Source organism: Podarcis filfolensis (assembly GCF_964270895.1).
Source record: "Podarcis filfolensis genome assembly, chromosome: 6".
NCBI lineage: Eukaryota > Metazoa > Chordata > Lepidosauria > Squamata > Lacertidae > Podarcis > Podarcis filfolensis.
The window spans coordinates 81,135,837-81,160,567 of record NC_139609.1 but is presented as its reverse complement, the minus strand read 5'-3'; the positions used below and the strand labels follow the sequence as shown (position 1 = coordinate 81,160,567).

Genomic DNA, 24,731 nt, shown 5'->3' with positions numbered 1-24,731 from the left:
TGCTTGCTTGCTTCTGACTGCTGTTTTGTCTTTCAGTAGGTCTTATTGTAACTAGCTAGGAAACCTTTGTGGAGGGATGGTGTAAAATTCTATCAAATAAATAAAATTCTGGGGGAGAAAGGCAAGCATAGGAAGGTTTAAATGTTCCAGAGGTACAGGAGTATCAGGAGGGTATCTGTAAAATGCAATCAGTGGGCAGCATGTGATTCCCCCCTGCGCTGGTTTTGGAAGATGTGTTTGTTAAGGTAGCACTGTTCTCTTCCTAACCAGAACACACTTCAACTGGGTAGTATTTAATTTTTGATTTAACATGCAGAGGATTAGGTTTTGGAATTAGGCTCGTCTTTCTAATCTTACATTCTCATCATGGGCAGTGAAGCCAAGCTATTGGTGTTCTTGTTTAAATTCATCATGGTCTCCTCTCTCTCTTAATTGCCCTTTCTGCAGGAAGTCTCTCAGCAAAGGTTCTACGAGGTCTAAAATGTCAGTGAAATCTGCCAAGACCTATCCCTCTCTGCAGAAAGGAATGGTCATCTGGGATCCCAAGCCACAGCAAGTGAAGAAAGTTTTTGAAGCTTTGAAGAAAGGACTCGAGTAAGGCTTTCTCTTCTCTCCCCATCCCAGCCCATTCCTTTTATCACACTAGAATGTTGGAATTTGCTCTGTGTTAGCAGTTACTCAGCTGCTGCTAAGTGCATTTATTAATCATTATCATTATTATTTATTCAACTTATACACTGCCCTATACCTGGAGGTCTCAGGGCAGTTCACAACAAGACCACAACATATAAAATCAAGCCAAAAGCAATAACCCAATAAACACCCCCCTCAAAGCCATATTCTAAAAGGGTCTTGGATTTATTCACTGTCTTCTCTGTATTAGCATTTATTCACCAGCTGCAAAGTGTTGTATAGCATAAGGAAATAACTCACCCTGTGCTCCAGCACCCTACAGGGAGAGATGCCTTTTCTTGGTACTTTTGCAATAGCTGAATATGGTTCCTCAACCAATATTGACAACTGGAACTTGTCTGCTTAAATGGGCATTCATGGCTGGTGGATGCTAGCTGCTAATCACATTATGCATGGGTCTGAAGAGTAACTGTTTGCAGTTGGCCTGGTCAGCAAGGGAGACAAAGTTTGAGGAGGTTGTTTGTTTGTTTGTTGTTGTTGTAGTATTTATTAGTCATATTTTCCACAAATGTAACTCAAAGAGACTTACAGGCAATGGCGTAGCGTGGGGGGTGCAGGGGGGGCCGGCCGCACCGGGCGCAACATCTGGGGTTAGGGCAAATCCACGGGTTAGGGGGCGCAGATCCATGGGCTGGGGGCGCAAATCCACGGGTTTGGGGGCGCAAATTACTTGCCTTGCCCCGGGTGCTGACAACCCACACTATGCCACTGCTTACAGGAACATTAAAAGCAATTAAAAGCAGCCTAAAATGCTCCTTGGTTACATTTATAAAAGGGCAGATGCCGCTCAGCCCACCTGACAAAAAAGGTGATCAGCAGAAGAGGCCGCAAGCATAATTTACCCTTCAAATCAGGGTCCAAAAGCCTGGGTGAATAAAAATGGCACCTAAAAACAGATAGTGATGGTGCCAGCCATGTATCCCTAGGGAGAACATTCTGCAAATGGGAAGGCACCAATGAGAAGGACTGTTCTCATGCTTTTGTCCTCAATATCTCTCTCTGGGAGAAGGGCCTCAGATGACAAATGCAAGGTCCAGTTTGATCCATGAGGGGAGAGACAGTCATACAATAGATTCATAGACTTGTAGAGTTGGTATTGTCCTGTGGAAGACTTTATAGAGCAAATCCAAGATTTTGAACTGGGCCTGGAAACTAATTTGCAGCCAGTGCAGTCATGCCAAGATGGCTGCTATATGGTCATACTGTCTTGCTCTGGTCAGCGGTCAGGATTCTGCACCAGCTGCAGTTTCTAAACCACCCTTCAAAGCAGCCCCACTTACAGCCTTTTGCAGTCATCTCACCTTGAGATGTTCCTGCTTACTGGGAAGAAAGAGCCTTGGGGAGTTCAGTGGAACCAAGAAAGTGTACACATGACCATTTAAATTGTATTTTAACCCGTATTTTAATAAACTGGTTTTTGTTTGTTTGTTTGTCCCCCCACATTACGTTTTATTGTAATTTTATTGGTGTTAGCCGCCCTGAGGCTGGCTCTGGCCAGGGCGGGCGGGGTATAAATAAAAATTTATTATTTATTATTATTATTATTACTCAGCCATGTGGAGAATGCCCAACAGATAGTAGTCAACAAGGTAGAATCATAGAATTTTAGAGTTGGAAAGGACTACGATGGTCTTCTGGTCCAACTCATTGCAATGCAGGAATCTTTTGTCCAACGTGGGGCTTGAACTCACAACCATGAGACTAAGAGCCTCATGCTCTACCAACTTCTTGCCACCAATATCCATTGAGGGAAAGGATTGTTGTGTTATAATTAAAGGTAGCGCTGCCCTGATCCATGCCTTATACTTTTAATTTGACAAACGCTGACACCCCCCCATATATATATATGCCAAAATCGCTAGCAATCATAAATAAATAGCTAGCTGTTCAGCTCCTGAATGGCTTTCTTGGATAATAAATTTCCTTTGATGCAGGTAGCTACTTGTTTTGTGTTATCTTTGCTTGGCTTGGGAATTTATGGAATAAGAGCAAGCAAACCTTTCGCTCCAGTAAGTTTACTGCGCTGCCGTGTTTTAGAGGTTGGAGTGCAGAAATATTTAAACTAGCTTCGGAGACCACTGTTCTCGTGTTAACTGGCAGATGATCAAATGGCTGGATTCTGGAGGAACAATGTGTCTCGGGTGGATGGGTGGGACTGTCTTTGCAATGGTTAGAGGGAGGGGAAAATGCCCCCAAAAGTAACTTGGAAAAGGCACAGGCTACTTAACATAAACACATTGACCTGTTTAGGTTCTGCATCTTGTAAAGAAGCACTGACTGCATCCTTTTTTAAAATACAAGAGGAGAAAATTGAGTTATTCATGTCTGGTCTGAATTAACTCACAAAGTTAGAGGAATGTGAGCCTAGGAGGTTTTTGCCCCCTGGGAGCTCACATGGAGTTTTGAGTCTGTAACTATTACTTCTACTTTTTGTGTGGTTTTTTTTTGGGGGGGGGGTCCCACTGGACCCAGCAGGAGCTAAGAGGCCAGAACCCTGAAGGGTAATTGTTCAGTGGCAACAGGCATTCTCCATTTCATTCCCTTGTTTCCATGGACTCTCCAAAATAGCAGGGAGCAGTGGTGTAGAAGAGGGGTAAAATGGGAGACTGAAGTTCTAGGGCTTTATTCAGCATTGCAATGACAGCATCTGTTGAGTGCCAGGGAACCCTCCTTGCTTTGGCAAATGAATGAGGTAATAAGGAGGCTTTCATGTTAACGATAGAGATGATAGATAGATATAGATAGATAGATAGATAGATAGATAGATAGATAGATAGATAGATAGATGATAGATAGATAGATATAGATAGATAGATGATAGATAGATAAATAGATTATCATAGAGTAAGGTTGGGGAACTGGATCTTTCCAGTGGTGGGTGAAGTGGATCTGGATTCCCCCCATCCTTCCCAGGCCTACTTTTACAGGTGGGCCAGACTACCCACCTGTCAGTCACCTGGATGTCATAATGATATCAGGTGATTAATACCTGTTAAAGTAACCACCAATCAACCTCCTTTGAAGATGTGCTGGAATCGGAGAATGAGGCGAGTAATTAAGCAGAGGCTGGGTACTTTCCTCCTTTTCTTTGAAAGGGTTCCTACTTCAGGCTATCCAATTAAAAAAACACTTCATTCCAGGTTTATTGGCATTTCTAATTAAAAGCTGAGAATGTTGCAATACAGCTGGTTGAAGATCTTTTTTTTAAAGCTTGGTTTATTATTATTATTATTTTGCATGTTTGATTCATTCTATAAATATCTGTTCTAAGCTGATCCTAATGTTTTGCTTTTCTTGGGGGCAAGTATATACATGTGTGTGAAGATGTAACCTTCCCATGCCCAATACTCTCCTGCATATCTCCCACTTCCCTAAAACATTCCCCTCTGATTTATGCATAGTGGGTGGCGCTGTGGGTTAAACCATAGAGCCTAGGACTTGCCAATCAGAAGGCTGGTGGTTCGAATCCCTGCGGCAGGGTGAGCTCCCGTTGCTCGGTCTCTGCTTCTGCCAACCTAGCAGTTCGAAAGCACATCAAAGTGCAAGTAGATAATTAGGTACCACTCTGGCGGGAAGGTAAACAGCGTTTCTGTGTGCTGCTCTGGTTCGCCAGAAGTGGCTTAGTCATGCTGGCCACATGACCCAGAAGCTGTACGCCGGCTCCCTCGGCCAATAAAGCGAGATGAACTCCGCAACCTCAGAGTTGTCCACGACTGGACCTAATGGTCAGGGGTCCCTTTACCTTTACCTTTATAATAATCACATCTGATTCTTCTCTTCCTGTAGTGAATATCTGGAAATGCATCAGGCAGAGCTGGATTACCTCTCAGAATGCCACAAAGATACAAGAAGAAACTCAAGGCTGGTAAGTTGTTCTCTCTTTCTAACTTCAATAATTTGCTGGTAGACACTGTGAACAAAGAGTAGGGAACCTGTGGTCTGCCATATTTTTATAAGACTCGGTCTTGACATTTGTGGTGGCACAGAGCTGTGTGCACCACTTGTTCCAGACATTGAGCCTTAACGTCATGTTTTATACATGACCGGGCAAACAGACATCTAAACAGAAAGGATTTTCTGTTGCCCCACTCCAATTTAGTCCTAAATCATAGGAAGCACAACATATATTTCTGCAGAGCCCAACCCTTTTATCTCCTGCTGGCACTGTGGTCTAAACCACTGAGCCTTGGGCTTGCCGATCAGAAGGTCGGCGGTTCAAATCCCCGCGACGGGGTAAGCTCCCATTGCTCGGTCCCGGCTCCTGCCAACTTAGCAGCTCGAAAGCACATCAAAGTGCAAGTAGATAAATAGGTACCTCTCTGGCGGGAAGGTAAACTGTGTTTCTGTGCGCTGCTCTGGTGTCAGTGTTCTGTTGCGCCAGAAGCGGCTTGGTCATGCTGGCCACATGGCCCGGAAAAACTTTCTGTGGAGCAGACAAACGCCAGCTTCCTTGGCCTGTAAAGCAAGATGAGCTTTACAGTTGCGACTGGACTTAACTGTCAGGGGTCCCTTTACCTTTACCTTACTAGCAAAAATAGCTTGTAGAGCTGCAACAACCCTGCCTTCAAAAAAAAAAAAAAGCAGTACAGCCCTTTGGACAAAAGACCTTCTCCTTGCTCCCTTCAAAGGACCCACTGAGCTCTGACAGGCTGCAAAAAATGGGTTCTTTGTGGACATCTTCCAGACCATGTGGCTCTTGGGATGGAGGGCAGTGGTTTCTCACTGCTGTGGCGGTGAAAGCTTTCATTCAAGCCCACCTGGACCACACAGCTAATAAAAGCGAAAAAACACCCTCTTGCAATTAAGATGCTGAGAACTCTGGAACACAAGGAGGAGGATCAGACTTCTACATAAAAACAATATATTGAAACAATAAAACCAGAACTTTTTTCCGGGGGTACTCAAAGGTTTGCAGTACCAGCAACAACTACCCTCCCCAAAATGTTAAAAGTGTGGCAGTTACTGTAACAACTTCATGTTGAGTACCAGCATCTTTTTTTCCTAACCCCCCCCCCCCCAATATAACTCTTTTCTAGCACTGCACTGTATGATTGTGGATGTAGTAATTTGTATGCTAAAATTTAGCACATTTCTCTTTCAGGCTTTCTACTACGATTTGGATAAGGTAAGAAATGTATTGATGGATTCTGTTTTACTTTTGTTTGTTTTTTAAAAATGTTATTTCAAAAAATCTAGCTTATTGTGTTTTATGTAGGCTACTTATGGGTTTTTGCATATTTAGTAGCATAAAAATATTATTAATGATTATGAAAATTGGCTTAAGGTGACTGAGCATGTGTGCACTGCAAGCAACACAAGGTCAAAGAGCCATATTTAATACCACTGACGGATCTCTCCCTGACTACCCCCAAACATTTGCTTGAATGCTTATGAACATTGGAGAACTCTAGTGGCATGAAGGCTGGGCGTTGGGGAGTGTGGGATTTTGATTAGTGCTCCTTGGAGTGTGAGCAAGAACACAAAGGAGCTGCCACAAGCCTGCATCAAAAGTACCAACTTCTGGAACCTATCTGCATGCAGGGGTCAGTAATTCTGATCTGACAGGGCCTTCTTTTTGGTGGCTCTTAGACAGTGGAGCTCTCTCTTCTCAGAAGTGTGCAATGTGCATGCCTAGATGATTGTTGGCATCCGTCTGTCTGGAGAGCAATGGAAGAATGTGCCGTTGAGGGTAAAGTCAAACTGTGGGAGAGTATGTGTATACGCTATGGATTTTTTAGCAGGCTTTAAAAATCCATCTTTCCCAAAGTATCCCCCCCCCTGAATTCTGTTATAAAAAAAAAATTAGTTGCTTTGCTAAGCTTTTATAGCTGTTATGCTTCATCTTTTAGTAATTGTCAATGCTACTCTGTTAGAAACTGAAATATGAAAGCGAGGAGCTAAATGGCACCTTAAACCTAGGTTATGGGTGCAACAACGAAATGGCTAGGTGCTTTTTTAATAAAAAGAATACAAAGCTGAAAATGAATGAACTGCAGCTAAAATATTATGTTCATTTTTCACATGGTCTAGTCCTTCCCCTGCCCACCCCCCATATATTCTTAAGAGGGTCTCTTCTTCAGTCTTCAGAGAGTAGCTGGAAGTGGGGAGGCAGAAAAAGGTCCTCCTTTCCTTCCACTCTGCAGTTTTAATCTGAAATCTTAGGCGCAGTACTGTGCCCAGAGCTCAGAAACTGCTTGCACTAATGAAATTCCCGGTTGCAAAATGCGCCTAGAACAATGGGAATTTTGAACACTGATGCTACTGCTTCATTAACTTTGTTTATAGCTCAGTGGCTTAGAGTGTGGTGCTGATAATGCCAAGTTTGCAGGATTGATCCCCGTGTGGGACAGCTGCATATTCCTGCATTGCAGGGGGTTGGACTAGACTTCAACTGTAAAGGTAAAGGTAAAGGGACCCCTGACCGTTAGGTCCAGTTGTGACTGACTCTGGGGTTGTGGCACTCATCTCGCTTTATTGGCCGAGGGAGCCGGCGTACAGCTTCCGGGTCATGTGGCCAGCATGACTAAGCCGCTTCTGGCGAGCCAGAGCAGCGCACGGAAACGCCGTTTACTTTCCCACCAGAGTGGTCCCTATTTATCTACTTGCACTTTGACTTGCTTTTGAACTGCTAGGTTGGCAGGAGCAGGGACTGAGCAACGGGAGCTCACCCTGTCACGGGAATTCGAACTGCCGTCCTTCTGATCGGCAAGCCCCAGGCTCTGTGGTTTAGACCACAGCGCCACCCGCTTCCCCTTCCAACTGTACAATTCTGATTATTTCAGAATCTTGCATTTCTTCTACACACTGGAGGCCAGTCCATTGAAGTGAATGGGGCCCTACCCTACAACCAGTCCAAGGGGGAACATTTGCCTTCAGCTTCTTTCTCCCCTTTAGTCTCAGTGTTGCCCCTGTAGAACTTGGGACGGAGGATGTTGCTAACAAAACCAGCATTGGTAGGATTTCCCTGTCTTGAATTCTGGCTCCTCTTCCTGTTGGTCTCCCTCCCTACCAATCCCAATGGGCACCAGCCGCCACTGCCTTTTTGCCGCCAAAGGTGGCATATAAATTACAAATAATGAAAGAACCTGCAGCTTTTTCTATCTCTCTTTGGCACTTCAGTTTTTAAGCGGTGTTGCTTTAGTTGTCAGGCTGAGTCGATCGGCTGTGTGGTGGAAAGGTGACAAAGATTTAAAAAAATTAAAATAAAACCTTGCTTGGTACAGATGACAGTGGTAGTGACCAAAAATGTGGATGCAGTTAGTCCTCATTGTATGCCAATACTGGTTCATCGTAGTCTTCTTAAAACAACAACACATGTTTAGGCAATGTCTCATGGTAACGAGTTAAATTCTTTCCCAGCATTGCAGTGTTTGGTGATGTATAAATAACCTCTTGCCCGTCTTTTTGTCCCTCCCTTAAAAGCAAATCCGCTCTGTCGAAAGGTATATCAGGAAACTGGAATTTCATATAAGCAAGGTAAGGGCTTATATTCTCTGTCTGCAAGGTTAATGCTATGATATAAACAAATGTAGGGCAGGAAAAAAAATACTTTTTGCCATAGTCTGTTTGAAGGCAAATCACATTAGGTGCTTTCTAAAGCCACAATAGCTTTCTTTGCAAAAGGAGGAGACCTTCTTTTCTTTTCTTTTTTCTTTTGCGGTGCCTCCATGCAGAGTGATTACTGAGCGCAGCCCAGGTTTAGCCTGTAGAACCAGTTTGCATGCCCTGCCAGCATATTTGGAAGAAAGCAAAACTGCTTGAGGTCGGAGAGAAGGGAAGGAAGGAGCCATTATTAGCTGCATGACAGCTAAAAGAAGGCGGTCCATCGCTCTTGAGCCAGGAGATTCCCAAACCACAGAAATATATATATTCCTCTCTCTATTTTGCTGGATTCGTGACTAGTTCATGAGGACTAGTCTAATTCAAGAACAAGAGATTGCTCCTGTCCTATTATATTCAACCAAGAATAAATGTTATAAGTATACCATCCTCCACTATTCAGTTAACAGCAGAAACCTTTTCTGTCGAAATCTGGGTTTGACTTGCTCTGATTTCATGTAAACATTTCATTCTCTTTTGGATATACTCACTGCATTGACTCTGATGAAGTAATCTGAGGAAGAAAAGGTCTCTTTCAATAACTGTGTTGGCCATTGCACTTTGCAGCACTTTGATGGCTTCCACTCGGTGGTGCCAAGACTAAATATTCTTGTAAAGAGGCACAAAGGCAGCATGGCATCATGCCAAGTTTATCTGTCATGCAAAGAATTGTTGCGTGTCATGAGCAGGATTGTGCCTGACATCAAGAGGAATCAAATGCCCTTAACTCTTAGAGACAGGACCCGGTAGGTTTAAATGGTGCTCAGCAGACCCCCTTTGTCTGACTACTTTAGAAAGCCAAATAAAGGATTTTAAAATATTTTGTGCAGAATTACCCATTGGTGCTTTTGTTGGCTTGAGTGAGGAGTATTCCTTCATTAAGGGTTTATGGATTTTATTGGCCTTAAAATTAGAGCAAACTGTGCTTTAAGGTTGCACATTACAGTGGTACAGTTGTTCCTCTTTGGCATAAGCATTTTCATTACTGCCATATGCACTCAAATTTTACAGTGGGTATAGCATCCTGTTACATGTCAGATTAATCCCTCCTTATTGCCACAGCTCTGAAAACAGGCTTTGTTTGTGGGTGCCTGAGTTGGATTTGAATGTGGACAGTAGGCCAGGTTTATTTAGGCAAATTGCCCTCTCCTCAGTCAACCAACCTCCCAGGATTTTTGTGGGATCAAAGGCCGGTTCCCACATTGTCCTGTCTTCCACATCTGCCTTGCCAACCAACCAGGTGTTCTCCAGGTATCTCTGGATTATGGCTCCTGTCTGTCGAGCTTGGTGTGCTTTCTAGAGTTGATGGGAGTTGTAGCCCAAAACACTGGAGTTTGGTGAAGGCTGCTTTGTGCCTGGCAAGATGGACTGAACCTTGGACTTTGGTGTTGTCCCAATGAATAGCATGAGCCGAGGCCTTTGCAGATTTCTTCTGCCACAAGAAAGTGGGTAGTTAGATTGCAGAAGTGTCCCAGCTTAGTTGCAAAACATTCATCATGCCTCAGGTTCAATCCGTGCCATCTCCAATTTTAAAGACCTTGGGTAGGGTCTCTGCCTGAAACCTTAGTAACACTGATGGAGTAGACCAGTGTTTCCCAAACTTGGGTCTCCAGCTGTTTTTGGACTACAGTTCCCATCATCCCTGACCACTGGTCCTGCTAGCTAGGGATGATGGGAGTTGTAGTCCAAAAACAGCTGGAAACCCAAGTTTGGGAAGCACTGGAGTGGATCAAGTGTGACTAACCTGTGCACCCCCTGCAATTGTTATTGGACACCCATCAGCCTCAAGTATTCAACAAGACCCGATCTTGACTTTTCCTACTTGATTTCGCTGAGTATGATCAAATCAAAGACAATACTTTCAGCTCCCATTGGTTTTTGTCGAAGAGAGCGCATGCTGAACGCTGCAATTCAGAGAGTACCTTGGATTGTAAACTTTTAAAGAAAAACTCCATTCCTATAAAACAATTGGTTTTATAAGAATGTTTATAAGAATGTTTTTACTTGCAATGTTTCCATATATGAGCTCTGGGAACGTAAGAAGCTGTGCTGGCTGGCAGTGGTTCTGTAAGGTTTCAAGCAGGCGACATTCACAGCTTTATCTGGGTAGACCAGAGACTTGGCCTTTTTGCATTCAGAAGCATAACTGTAAGGTGTCAAGCATTATTGAAATCAATGGGATTTGTTGTTGTTGTTGGAATGAATTGCAATCTTTTTACCTTTCTTCCCCCTCTTTTTTAAAAAGGTAGATGAATTATATGAAGCTTACAGCATCCAGTGCAGGCTGCGAGATGGTGCTTCAAATATGAAACATGCCTTTTCCTTGTCTCCGTCCACAAAAGCATCAAGAGAGAGCCTGGTGGAACTTTATAAAAACCTTCAAGAATGCACAGAGGTACAATTACTTTTGTATCTATCAGTTCTTCGTAATCCACAGGTTTTTTGTGTGTTTTATTTTAACGTTGACATTGACTGTTCTTGAATGTCACCCTTGTAAAATATGTCTGGAGAGCACTTAGTACATTTATATTCTGTGCCGCCAAATGAGGATGCTCTGAAATGTGTGATTACATCACTCTTATCAGCTTGATGCTGGCGAGTTTGCAACGTGATCAGTATTAATTTTGCCGAGGAAAATATAAAGGTGTACTAATGTATGTTTCTTTTCTACCAGTCTAATTTTCATGGCTTCCCCACAGAATCATGGGAGCTGCATTTTGGTAAATGGGCTAAGATTTGTGTCAGATATCCCTAGTCTCCCTCTCTGCGGAATTGCAGCTCGCAGGGTCCTCTGGGGGAGACATAATTACCGTCTAAACAAATTAAACAGATTTGAATCTGTGATGTGAATCTCCTCTTAGCTGAATTTAGGAATCTTCCAAATTCTGTCTGTTGTAAGCAGATGAAAAACACAGGAAGCATTTCTGGGCAACCAGAATAAAGGAGTTGCAAGCTTACCTGAAGAAGATTCCCCCCCCCCCCAGTTTAAATGTCCAGGAATTTTATTTATTTTTTACAATTCCTTTTTGCATGGCTTGCATTGCGGTATGTGAAATGGTAATGAACTTGCTTAACTACTTCCAGGAAAGATTTTCTTTGTAGGTTGTAAATCTGCCAGCTCTTGCCTTTTCCATCCATGTCTATGCTGGGATGAGTCCAACAAGTAACTTAACAGGCAGAAAGAAATTCATGTTGGTCATTTTGGGTTACATTTAACGTAGCATTCAGGAGATCATTCCATCAGTGCAACAATTCTTCTAACCACCCGGAGAAGACTGGGGGACAGTGGGTTATGGGAGGGGAGAGAATGGGGGAGATGCTGTTGCACTTGTGCTAATTGGTGCCTAGCGCAAATATTTGACCATCACTCTGAAATGCTAACTTGTGCTCAGTGCCATTTTCTTTCTTTCAGGATATGTGTCTGATAGAGGGTACCCTCGAAGTGCATTTGGGAGAGTTTCATCTGAAAATGAAAGGTAAACTGAACTTTTTACTTAGGGGTTTGGCATCGCTGGGCATGAAGAACAAATTCTGGATTCAAGAACAGAATTGTTGCATCGCTTCTCTTTTCCACTACTGCCCCCTTGAGAATAAACTGGTGTGGTTCTCAAACCAGCCATTAGTTTTTCACTACAGATGTTGCCAAGGAGTTTGGGATGAGGCAGGTTGTTATGAAACTTCCATTGAGTCTTCCACCAGTAGTTGAATAGCATCAGACATCTTCTGAGTCAAGAAGCCAACCCACTTTTGGTGGTTCTAGTAGTAAATTGCTACCATGTAATAATCATATATAGTGGTTTAGAGCAGAGACGTGAAACAGTTTCTGGCTGGTAGGCTGAATGCTTTGGTCCTCCAACTTCCACGATTTGCGCTGCCCACCTGCCAATCACTTGAGGGCACCATGATGTCAAGTGAAGCATATTTCTTTGCTCACGTGGTTTGAAATGGGTGGCTTTGCAAGTGCTGATGGTCAGCTGGTTACCAGTGCTTTAGAGTGTTCAAAGCACCCTTGTATCCTTATCCTTCTTTTGTGTAAAGGACCATTGAAAGTGAGTAGCTGAAGACTACATGCTAGAGAGAGATGCATGTAACTTCTTGCTGACTTTTTAATTAAATGAAAAGCAGCCAGTTCTTTTAGATTTTGGCAAAGGAAAAGGGACGGCAGCAGAAGGGTTAAGAACATACTCCCCAAAGACTCTTCTTCTTGTCTTCATTGCAGCTTGCAGTGGCTGCTTTTCATTTAAAATAAAATGTCATTTGAACATATATGCAGCTCTCTCTGTAGTGCTGTTTTCTGACCCTCATTTGTTCTCTCAAGAGGTTGTCCCGTATAAGCAAGCAGCTGGTCTGTGCTGTGATGTGGAGTTATTTACATCCATTGCAATTATCTGCTGGATATGGTTTATTTAAAAACAAACCTTGCCACCACCTCCCCATCCCAAGAGATTTGCTCACCCATAAATCTTCCTTGTGGCATTTACTTGAAGGGACGGTAACCAGAACTGTTTTGAGATCTCTAACAATTTATGTTAACGGCTTCTGTTCTCTGAGTTGATGAAATTCCTTCTGTGCTTCTTTCCAGGGTTAGTGGGATATGCACGTCTCTGCCCAGGGGACCAGTATGAGGTATAGTATTTAGCAGTCCGATTGCATGAAGTTGCTTGAAGGTGGCAGAAGGGCTTCAGCTCAGTGGCAGGAAGCCAGACCATGGGTCCATCGAATTCAGTATTGTCTACACTGATTGACACTGGTCTTCCTGGGATTCAGACAAGCATCTCTCCCAGTCCTACCTGGAGATACCAGGGATTGAACTTGGGACCTTCTGCTACAGCCCTTACCTACATAGTAAGGCACATGCTTTGTTCGCAAACAGCCCCATGTTCCATCCTTAGCATCCCCATGTAAGGCTGTCAACTCCAGTCTGACATCCTGGAGAGATTCGGTCCATTGGTGAAGATAAGCAATGGGATCCTTCAACTCTCCAGGTCTTGCTGGACTCCCTGACCATTAGCTGTGCAGATGGAGGATGATGGGAGCTGGGAGTTGAGCAACATCTGGAGGGCCACAGGCCCTCCTATTTATGGTGCATGGAAGACTGATCTAGACGACCCCTCATTTGAGTTGGTACAGAGTAGCTTCCTATGTCCGTATAAAAAGAAATCTAGGATGCTGTGAAGATGGAATGAGCCTCCAAAATACTGAATTAGGTTGTTGCCTCTGGTTGGATGGAAGAAAGAGGAAGAATACCAACTCATATAATATGCAAATAAGTCATAGCATATTTGCATATTTTAATAGTTAAAATGGTTTCTTGTTCAGCACTTCACATGGCTGGGAATTGCCTCCTGTGTACTTACCTAATTCATGATGGTTTGATGAAACTTGGATTATATGTTTAAAGGTATGCATGCATTTATGTGACTTGGATAGCTCAGTTGGTAGAGCGTGAGGCTCTTAATCTCAGGGTTGGGGGTTCGAGCCACACGTTGGGCAAAAGATTCCTGCATTAGTCCAGGGGTTGGACTAAGTGACCCTCAGCCTTTGGCCTGATCCAGCAGGCTGTTCTTATCAATCTTTTGAGATCCCACAAATTAAGACAAAATACATGCTCCTCCAAAACCTTGGGTTTTGTTTTTTAGGTGTTTGTACGGCTGGGGCGCCAAAAGTGGAAACTGAAAGGCCGGATTCTGACTGACGACAGTCAAACGTGGGATGAGGAGGAAAAAGTTTTCATACCCAACCTCCATGAGAAGTTTGAAATCAAGGTAATGGCACGTGTTGACTCTTGCTAGCAAAGGCAGTTGCCTGCTTCATGTTTCTCCCTAAAGCTCCTGAAACAAATTTCATAACTGTTTGCTGAAGGCCCAAATGTTAGCTTCTTTGAACCAGCCATAGCTTCACTTCCTTGCCTTTCCTCAACATTTTATTTCTTCTGTGAGGCAACATGGTTAACTTTGGTATGATACATGCGAATCTTGAAATTCTGTTGGTATGATACATGCAAATCTTGAAATTCTAGTGCTTAGTGATCAAAGAATGGACTGGAGAGCCTGTATTTAAGACTGGGATGCAATGAACATGAATATTTGAAGTAGGACTGAGGGACTCCAGCACTGGATCCATCAATGACACAATGACATGGCACTTTGAGGGGTGTATGGCACCAGAGTAAACTGGCAGATCTTCTTGTCAATCGAGTTTGAATTGGTGAGTAGGAACTAGTGGCAGGAAGCGGTCCAGTCATCTGCCCAGAACTTCACTTCTGACAAGCTTGCATGCAGGTTCATACAGCCGCTACCTGTCAACACACCTGCCAGTTATCCAACATGCAGTGAACCTATCCTTTGTGATGAGTTACGGTGAGCCAATCAAACTGAGTGAGGGACTCAACCTAGTCACGTTGTTTTGAAACCAGCTTCCCACACGTCAAAGCTCTGAATTTGACTCTTCCTGAAATGCGCTGTTCTTTGAAATGACAGTCCACTTGGAGCTTTCAAACTCTCTGAAAGAACTGTTGCAACACTCCTTGTTTGCTGGCAGTGAGAATGCTGGAGATGGGTAGAGTCTCATTGAGAGGAATTCCTGATCCCTCTCCAGCAGAGCTTTTGGAAATGTGTTTAAAATGTTCCTTTATTCGCTGCCCCCCCACCCCGCTCACTCCGTGTTGAGAGGTTAATTGAGATGCACTGTGCAAACACTGTGAGAAAACATGCGAGTCTTGCACTTTGCCAGTGAAGATGAGTCATCTCCAAATTCAATGAAGAAGCGATAGACTTGGCTTTTGTGTCGTTGGCAGAGCTCAGTCCCACACGTTTTAAGATTTTCTTGCTTTCTTTAGCCCATAACATTTTAACCATGTTGGGGTGCATTCATATGCAGGCCCAGACAGAGGGGGGGGCATATGGGCCACTTGGCCTGGGCCTCCGATTCCAAAGGCAGCCTCGGTCAGCATATTCACAATCGCAGGGGATTCACGGGGGTGAACGCGGAGGCGCAAAAGCTGTGGCGGTGGTGGGCGGATTCCCTGGGGCCATGGCTGGCAGCACAAGAGAAAAGCTTCCCCGGCATCCAGGGCGGGTCCTGCAGAGGAGTGTGGAACAGGCACCGGGTGGGTGGAGGCAACCAAGGCTCCAGCAGCCAGCGTGCCGCGAACGTGATGGTGGACCATGTTTTTCATGCTGTTAAAAGTTGGTGATTTTTTGTTTGAAATCTTGTTTGCCAAAAATTAAAACCACGCTTACCTTAAAGATAAGTGTGCTGGCTTTCTTATCGCTATTTTTTTTTTTGAAAATGATGGAAAATGGATGAACATGTGGCCATTTGTTTAAAATTTTGTTGACTAGGCCAGGAATGTTACTTACATATAGCTCAATGAGGATAAAATGTGGTGGAAACCATGTTTTTTAAAGAAATAGTGGCTTATGTTTTTTAAAGAAATAGTGGCTCACAAGCATACATCTTTTTAAAGAGTAGAATAAGAAGACGGAGAAGGGACGCGGGTGGCACTGTGGGTTAAACCACAGAGCCTAGGACTTGACGATCAGAAGGTCGTGGTTCGAATCCTGCGACGGGGTGAGCTCCCGTTGCTCGGTCCCTGCTGCTACCAACCTAGCAGTTCGAAAGCACCTCAAAGTGCAAGTAGATAAATAGGTACCGCTCCAGCGGGAAGGTAAACGGCATTTCCGTGCACTGCTTTGGATCGCCAGAAGCGGCTTAGTCATGCTGGCCACATGACCTGGAAGCTGTACACCGGCTCCCTCGGCCAATAAAGTGAGATGAGTGCCGCAACCCCAGAGTCGGCCACGACTGGACCCAATGGTTAGGGGTCCCTTTACCTTTACCTAAGAAGACGGAGAAGTTTTAATTATAATTATAATTTAATTTTAATTAATAGTCAAATTTGTCTACTTAAAAATAGATTTATATACTTAATTATTATTTATATACTTACTTATTTTTGAGACTTCAGTTATCCCCAGGGTAAGAAAAAGGTGGGCACATTATCTACCTGGCCTGGGCCTCTGCCTGGCTCTGCAAGGCCCTGTTCATATGTGCTTTCTCATCAGTTTTTTAAAAAGATCATCAGGTCAGATGTTAGCTTGCATCAGTGGAACGGACACCCTGGGAAGGTGCTGGACTCTCCTTCATTGGAAGTTTCCAAGCAGAGGTTGGATGGCCATCTGTCATGGATGCTTTAGTTGAGATTCCTGCATTGCAAGGGGTTGGGCCAGATGACCCTTCATGGTCCCTTCCAGCTTTACAATTCTAGAATTATATGAAGAGCAGCCAATATGGTGCCCTCCATTTGTTGCTGAAGTACAGTTTCATCATCCCTGACCATTGGCCATGCAGGCTGGGGCTGATCGGAATTGAAACTCAACAACATATGGAGGGAATACAGATAGCTCAGACCTAAGTCGTGTAGAATGAGCCCACGAGAGAGAATTATCGAGGTTGGTTAGGTTGCACTTCTGCTGTCATCTTGTTGACCCAGTGAGGGGCAAGCACAAAGTAACCTCAAGCACCTGACTGAAATGCTTCTTTGCGTTGTTCCATGATTCAGCATTCTGTGATTGTGGTTTTATTACTATGCCTACTGCTAATGCAACTACCCTGTCTGCCTTGCTCTGTGCCCTGGGCTATTGCAATTACCCTGACCTGTCTTCCCTCAGGCCCTGGGCTAGTATTTTGGCAGCATGAGAAAAGCAAGTGTGCTTCTTCTACCCCATCCTGTTGTGTTTCTGCAAGAATAGGGGTCTCTTATCCTTTCTTTTCCAATGCTGCCCTTCTTCCCCCACCTCCATCGGGTCTCATTCAGTAGAAATAAATGTGGCTTTGCCATAATCTAAGCAGGAAGTTCTTATGATGCCTTGGTCTGTCTGGAACAGCGCAAACTCATAATTATATCCCATAACCCTTGATCTTGGTGCTTCTACGAAGGGTGTCTTGATGTCTCACCTGGCAGTTCTCCTGCTTGCACAATGCAGCACTGGGTGCTCATGTTAAAAGGAAGGAGAACAGCATATTCCAAGCACATTAAGAACTCATCGCACCATCCAAGTACCTGAGAAGTCTCTCTGAGTGTTGAACCTTGTAATAAAAACACAGCACTGTTTGTTGTGTATGCCTTGTACCAGAGCAGCGGGCTGTATGGGGATACAGCCGTGAACAGTTTGCACTACAAACTTCTGTATCAGTTTATCTCTCCTGGATATTCAGATTCTGAAATCTGAATATTCTACCTTGATGAAAGTGATAAGATCCATTAGAAGTCTCTTACACCCTTAACGGGACTACAGTTCCTTGATATTTATTAGAATTTCAAAAAAGATTACAAAAGTAAAAAAAAAAAGAAATAGAAAAACGAAACAAAAGATACAAAATACAGAAAAGGAAGTAAAAACAGTTAAAAGTAAATCCATCTTTCAATGTCTTGCCTTTCATTCACTTATTTCCCTGACCTCTTCACACCTCCCTTTTTTGTATTCCAGTTCAAATGGTTACTTCAGCAAATCCTTTCCCTCTTTGTTTTTATCTTAATTCTTTATCTTAATATATTATAACTTTACATTTTCACCTGTTAACCATCCATTTTTACATACTCTTTTTTAACATTGCTGCTAAAACCACTTAATTTCATTCCGACATCATTTTAACATTCTTTAATTTTACAATGTTTCTGTAAATAATCTTGAAATTTCTTCCAATCTTCTTCCACCGACTCTTCTCCCTGGTCTCGGATTCTGCCAGTCATTTCCGCCAATTCCATATAGTCTATCACCTTCATCTGCCATTCTTCCAGGGTGGGTAGATCTTGTGTCTTCCAATACTTTGCAATGAGTATTCTTGCTGCTGTTGTCGCGTACATAAAAAAAGTTCTATCCTTCTTTAACACCAATTGGCCAACCATGCCCAGGAGAAAGGCCTCTGGTTTCTTCAGGAAGGTATATTTAAATACCTTTTTCATTTCATTATATATCATCTCCCAGAAAGCCTTAATCCTTGGGCACGTCCACCAAAGGTGAAAGAATGTACCTTCATTATCTTTACATTTCCAACATTTATTATCGGGCAAATGGTAGATTTTTGCAAGCTTGACTGGGGTCATGTACCACCTGTATATCATTTTCATAATATTCTCTCTTAAGGCATTACATGCCGTAAATCTCATACCTGTGGTCCACAACTGTTCCCAGTCAGCAAACATAATGTTATGTCCAACATCTTGTGCCCATTTAATCATAGCAGATTTAACCGTTTCATCCTGAGTATGCCATTTCAACAGCAAGTTATACATTCTTGATAGTATCCTAGTTTTGGGGTCTAACAGTTCTGTTTCCAATTTTGATTTTCCCCCCTGGAAGCCAATTTTTTTGTCCAGATTGTAAGCCTCCCTTATTTGATAGTAATGAAGCCAGTCTCGCACTTTATCTTTTAGTTTCTCAAAACTCTGCAATTTTAATTTATCTCCTTCTTGTTCCAAAAACTTCCAATATTTCGGCCATTTGGCCTCCATATTGAGCTTTTTCTGAGCCTTCGCTTCCATCGGTGATAACCACCTTGGGGTTTTGTTTTCAAGTAAATCTTTATATCTTATCCAGACATTAAACAATGCTTTCCTGACAATATGGTTTTTAAATGCTTTATGTGCTTTAACCTTGTCATACCACAGATATGCATGCCACCCAAAAACGTTATTAAAGCCTTCTAAATCCAAAATGTCTGTGTTCTCAAGAAGCAGCCATTCTTTCAGCCAGCAGAATGCTGCTGATTCATAATAGAGTTTAAGGTCTGGCAGGGCAAATCCACCTCTTTCCTTTACATCGGTTAGTATTTTAAATTTTATTCTGGGCTTCTTGCCCTGCCAGACAAATCTAGAAATGTCTCTCTGCCACTTCTTGAAACAGTCCATTTTGTCCAAAATTTGCAATGATTGAAACAAAAATAACATTCTTGGCCATACATTCATCTTTATAACAGCAATTCGACCTAGCAAGGAAAGCTTCAGATTTGACCATATTTCTAGATCCTTTTTCACTTCTGACCAACATTTCTCATAATTATCTTTAAATAAATTTAAGTTCTTAGCGGTCATATTAACCCCCAGGTATTTTACTTTCTTAACCAATGTTAAACCTGTCTCCTTCTGAAACCTCTCTTTCTCAATCAATGTTAAATTTTTTTCTAGAACCTTAGTTTTTAACTTGTTCAACTTAAATCCTGCCACTTGACCAAATTCTTGAATCAGTTCCAATACTCTTTTAGTACTAGATTCTGGCTCCTGTAGTGTCAGTACTAAGTCATCTGCAAAAGCTTTCAATTTGTACTGTTTGGCTCCGACCTGTATACCTTTAATCAGATGATCCCTTCTAATCATATTTAGCAAAACCTCCAGGACCGAAATAAAGAGCAATGGGGAAATTGGGCAGCCTTGTCGTGTCCGTTTCTCTATCTTAAATTCCTCTATCACCACATTGTTAACAATTAGTTTAGCCTTTTGTTCTGAGCAAATTGCACCTATACCATTTTCAAAACCTTGGCCAACCCCCATCCCCTGAAGATTTTTCTTCATAAAACTCCAAGAGATATTATCAAAAGCTTTCTCCGCATCTACAAATATTAAGACTGCTTTAGTATTAATATTCACTTGCAGTTTTTCCAAAATGTTAATTATATTTCTCGTATTATCAGACAAGTGTCTGCCCGGGAGAAAGCCAGCTTGGTCTTTATGTATCTCCTCCACTAATACTTTTTTTAATCTTTTAGCCAAAATATCTGCAAAAATTTTGTAATCCACGTTAAGTAGGGATATGGGGCGGTAGTTCTTAAGTTGTGTCTTTTCAGACTCAGTTTTCAGTATAAGTGTAATGTAGGCTTCCTTCCACGACTCTGGCGCTTTTCCCCCCTCCAAAATTTCATTACAAACCTCCTTTAGTGGTTGAATTAGCCAATCTTTCAAAGTTCTATAGTATTTTGAGGTTAAACCATCCGGCCCTGGAGATTTGCCCAACTGCATATTCTGGATGGCACCTTCTATCTCCTGTTCTGTTATTTTATAGTTCAACATTGACTTGTTTTCTTGAGAGATTTTTTGTAATCCATTTGTTTTTAAGAATTGGTCTATATCAATCTCTTTCTGTGGCCCTTGTGTATATAACTGTTTAAAATACCTCTGGAAACATTTTCTAATTTCCACTGGATTCTGTATATTCTTTCCTTCCACTTCCAAATTAGTAATGGTGTTAAGCTTTTGTCTTTTTTTTCATTTGCCAAGCTAACAGTTTCCCACATTTATTAGCCAATTCAAATGTCCTTTGTCTCATCTGTTTAATTTTCCATTCTATTTCCTGATTCATCATTTTCATATATTGGACTTGGTATAACTTTATTTCTCTCAGAATCTCTTGTGACTTTGGTTTTGCTCTCAGTTTCTTCTCACCCTCTTTTATTTTCTCCAAAATTTTGTCTTTTTTCTCATTTTGAGTTCTCTTCTTTATTGCATTCTGTTGAATTAGAAACCCCCTCATAACCGCTTTGCTTGCGTCCCAGATTACTCTTTTTTCAATGGTAGTGTTCATATTTATCTCAAAATAGTCTTTCAAGGTTTTTTGGGCCTTCTTGGTAACCTCTTCGTCTCTAAACAAGGTGTCATTCATCCTCCATCTGAAGGAACCAGTTGGTGCTAGTTTCACCTCCATTTTCACAGCATTATGGTGGAAGCAAGTTTTAGGGCAAATTTCCACTTTTCGAATCTTAGGAGCCAGTCCTCTAGTTATCCAGATTTGGTCAATTCTTGTCCATGTCATTTTGGCTTCAGAGAAGAAAGTTCCCTCTCTACCCAAGGGATTCTTTGTTCTCCAAATGTCAATTAAGTCCATATTGTCAGTCATCTCAAAAAAGGTTTTTGGTAGTCTGCCATCCTTGGTAACTACCTGTCTCTGTGCCTTGTCCATATTTGTAGATACCACTCCATTCATATCTCCCATCATGATAATGTTGTAATCCATATAGTCCAGCAATGTCTCATGCAACTTTTTAAAAAATTCAGATTTCCCCTCATTTGGCACATAAACTCCTACTATCAAAAATTTCTCTCCTTGTGTTTGAATTTCAATTGCCACAAATCTTCCTTGGTCATCCTTAAAAATAAATTTCGGTGCTAGGCTCTCTTTTGCATAAATCACTACTCCTCTTTTTTTAACCTTATCCGATGAAATAAACTCTTGACCCAATCTTTTATTGATCAATATTTTCCTATGTAGCCTTATCACATGTGTTTCCTGTAGACAAATCAAGTCCAATTGTTCCTTTTTCAATAAATGAAAGACTTTTTTCCTTTTCTCCGGGGAGTTAAAACCATTAATATTCCAACTTAGTAGTTGCAGAGCCATGGCGTGGTTACTTTACTTTTCTCCAACTGCACCCAGCAATTGTTCTTGTTCTGTCGGTGCTATCACTTTCTCTGAGTTATCCAATCCAAAAGATAGTGATGCTATGTCTAGTATTCCTGGTTTTAATGCTCTTGGCTCTTCTTCAGATTCTTTCTGCAGGTCTTTTCCGTAATCTTTCAAAAATCTTTCTTTATCATCCACTGATCTTATTTTTAACTTTCTTCCTTTGAAGGTAAAAGATAGGCCTTGGGAGAATTCCCACCTGAAAACAATTCTATTACTTCTCAACAAGGTCACCAGATCTCCGTAGTTAGACCTAAGATCCAGAAGATATTTCGAAATGTCTTTAAATATCTCCACTCTTGATTGGTGTATTTCCAAGGTCTTCTGAAAATGCAGACTCAATATTTTGTCTCTCTCCTCTTTTGTTCGGAGGGTAATCAAACAGTCTCTCACCCTGTTCTTTCTCCCCCCTCTTCCAAGCCTGAAAGCACTTACTATCTTGAAGTCTTGCTTATCTGAATCTAGGTTCCAAAAGTCTGCAAATTCCTGCATAAGAAAATCACTTAGGTTATCTTTCTCAAGTTCAGGTACAGCCCTGATCCTTAAATTTGTCTGTCTTTCCTTCAGTTCAATCATGGACAACATCGACCTGTGGTCCTCAAGTTGCCTGCATATCAGTGATATCTTTTCCTCTACGGCCAGTGCTTTTTCCTTTGCTTCTTCAGCTGTCTTTCGGGTCAAGGTAGATTCCTGCAGCAATTTCTCAATAGATTCTGTGTTAGAGTTCACCTTCTGTCCCAAATTATTAATGCTTGTAGTATTTTGGTCAATTTTAGTTGTTGCTTCAGCTACTTGTTTACTTAATTTTTCCAAAGATTCATTAATTTTACCTAATGCCAAAGCTAAAACATCTTCAGATGCCATTCCTTTTGACCCAACTTGAACAGATGCTGCCCCTGGTGGTGCAGAAGGGCCAGATGCTGATGCTCTTCGCTGCTGCCGAATTTTACCAGATCTTGTTGTTTTTTCCTGAAGCGAGTCTGCCATAACACTTTATCTGAGGCTCAAGGTCAATCCCACGGCTGGAGTTTGTTTTGCTGTGGAAAATTCCCCTGGCCAGTTTAAAGTGGAAAATTCCCTGGCCAGTTGTAACAATTTCAAAGTTCCTCTAGGGGGACACAGTAACAGTCAATACTTGTTGCATTAAAATAACTTTTCCAAGTCCCCCATTTAACAAAATAAGCAACAGTTTCAATTTTAGTTAATTTACAGTTCCTTAAAGTCCGGAGAAACCAGTCAGAATCAAAGTATCTCTCTTGCAGAGTTAACTGTCAAAAAGTTACATTGTCCATAAACAGCACGATTCACAGTACGGCAATCTTATTGTCCATTGACAGCCCGCTCCCAGGCATTAAGCGGTGGTCTTTGTTTCCTTTCCTCTCTTTTTGCAGGCAAAAATACTTTTCCCTTTTCCCTTTTCCCTCCCCTCTCCTGCAGCTCAGGGAGGGAGATCTCTTGTATTGTTTTTTTTTTTTTTTTTTATAATATATTTATTAAAGTTTTCAAATAAAGCATATATTAGATAAGCACTTATCATTGTCCATTTAACATCTCTCAATTGTTACATGGGACTCCCCCACACCTCCCGCATACACTTACATCATTATTAAATTAGTTTCAAACAAATTATCATTTAATTCATCTTAATTAATAATCTTAATTTGGTTTGACATATAATTCAACCTTAAATCTAATTTAATGGTAGACAATTGTCTGCACTGGCATCCAATTCAGCACTCAGCCAAATTACAATATTTTTGTAAATAAATCTTAAATTTCCTCCAGTCTTCTTCCATCCTTTCTTCTCCCTGGTCTCGAATTCTGCCGGTCATCTCGGCTAATTGCATATAGTCCATCAGTTGCATCTGCCATTCTTCCACAGTGGGTAGCTCCTGAGTTTTCCAATTCTTGGCAATTAATATTCTTGCTGCTGTTGTTGCGTACGGGAGATCTCTTGTATTGATGTTAGGATTTAAGTCCTTTTAAAGTGATTTTCCAGGTCTTAGCTTAGATGATCTTTGCTTTGATCTGTTTACAAGAAACAGAAGGCGGACTTCCTGTTTAAGCCTTCCCGCTTCGGTGCCAAATTAATGCTTTTTCTTCCCTTGTTTTCAAATCTTTAACCTACTCATGGGTAGTTGTTTTGATGACCGAATTGTCACAGGAAAAAAGTCAGCGCTCTCCGGCAACAGCTGTGCGGCTTCACTCCATGGAAGAAGCAATTGACTCTCAGCACCGCGCCGCTCACCCCGTTTCGCTCCAGAGCCCGTAGCCGGGTTCCTTTGCAGATTGGGGGGGCGCTGAAGGTGCCCGCCGAGTCCCACGATCACAGGCTTCACCCGCCTGTGGTTTTTTAAAGGGTCCCCGCTTCGCCGTAGCGGCAAGACCCGATTTCCGCGGAGCTAACTCCCTCAAAGTTAGAGGGAATCCGCCATTGCCGATGGCGCCGACCCCGGAAGTCTGTTTGGTGTCTCCTTCTGGTTCAACACAGGCAGGAGTGGGGCAGGTGCTACTTGAGCTGTGCTCAAGTTCACAGTAAACCATAGTTTGTTCAGACTAGAGATGGAGAACTCGTTGCCTTAGAAACAGAAGAAGCTGCCTTATCCATCGATTCATTGATTTAGCTCAGTGTTGTTTACATTGACTGATGGCTGGTCTCCAGGATTGCCAATTGAGTTCTCTCCCAATTCTACCTGGAGATGCTGGGATTGAACCTGCATGCTATGCCACTGAGCTATGGACCTTCCCTTCCAAAGGTCGCTGGACCACAACTCTCATAATCCATGACCATTGGCCATGGAGGCTGGGGCTGATGGGAGTTGTAGTCCAACATCTTCTGGAGAGCCATCACTGGTTCACACTATGCCTTACCATTATGTGCCAACGAGGCCACTGTGGGTACAGCCTTCTGGTATGCAGTGAACAGGTAGGGTTTGCCTGGAATTCAACCATTCTGTTCTGCTGAAAGCTGAGATGCTTTTATTT

At 42.4% G+C, this 24,731-nt stretch overlaps 1 protein-coding gene across 5 annotated transcripts in view; it reads left to right on the top strand.

The window, feature by feature from the left end:
* The window catches only part of RIPOR3 (RIPOR family member 3), a 110,869-nt gene that overhangs the window by 55,544 nt on the left and 30,594 nt on the right, over positions 1-24,731 (top strand). For all 5 annotated transcript variants that reach the window (XM_083618476.1, XM_083618477.1, XM_083618479.1 and 2 more), the window contains 8 exons: positions 448-594; positions 4,480-4,558; positions 5,795-5,818; positions 8,116-8,169; positions 10,538-10,687; positions 11,705-11,768; positions 12,875-12,918; positions 13,932-14,057. In XM_083618476.1, coding sequence (XP_083474602.1) covers positions 448-594; positions 4,480-4,558; positions 5,795-5,818; positions 8,116-8,169; positions 10,538-10,687; positions 11,705-11,768; positions 12,875-12,918; positions 13,932-14,057 — 688 coding nt within the window. The remainder of the gene's footprint in view (positions 1-447; positions 595-4,479; positions 4,559-5,794; positions 5,819-8,115; positions 8,170-10,537; positions 10,688-11,704; positions 11,769-12,874; positions 12,919-13,931; positions 14,058-24,731) is intronic.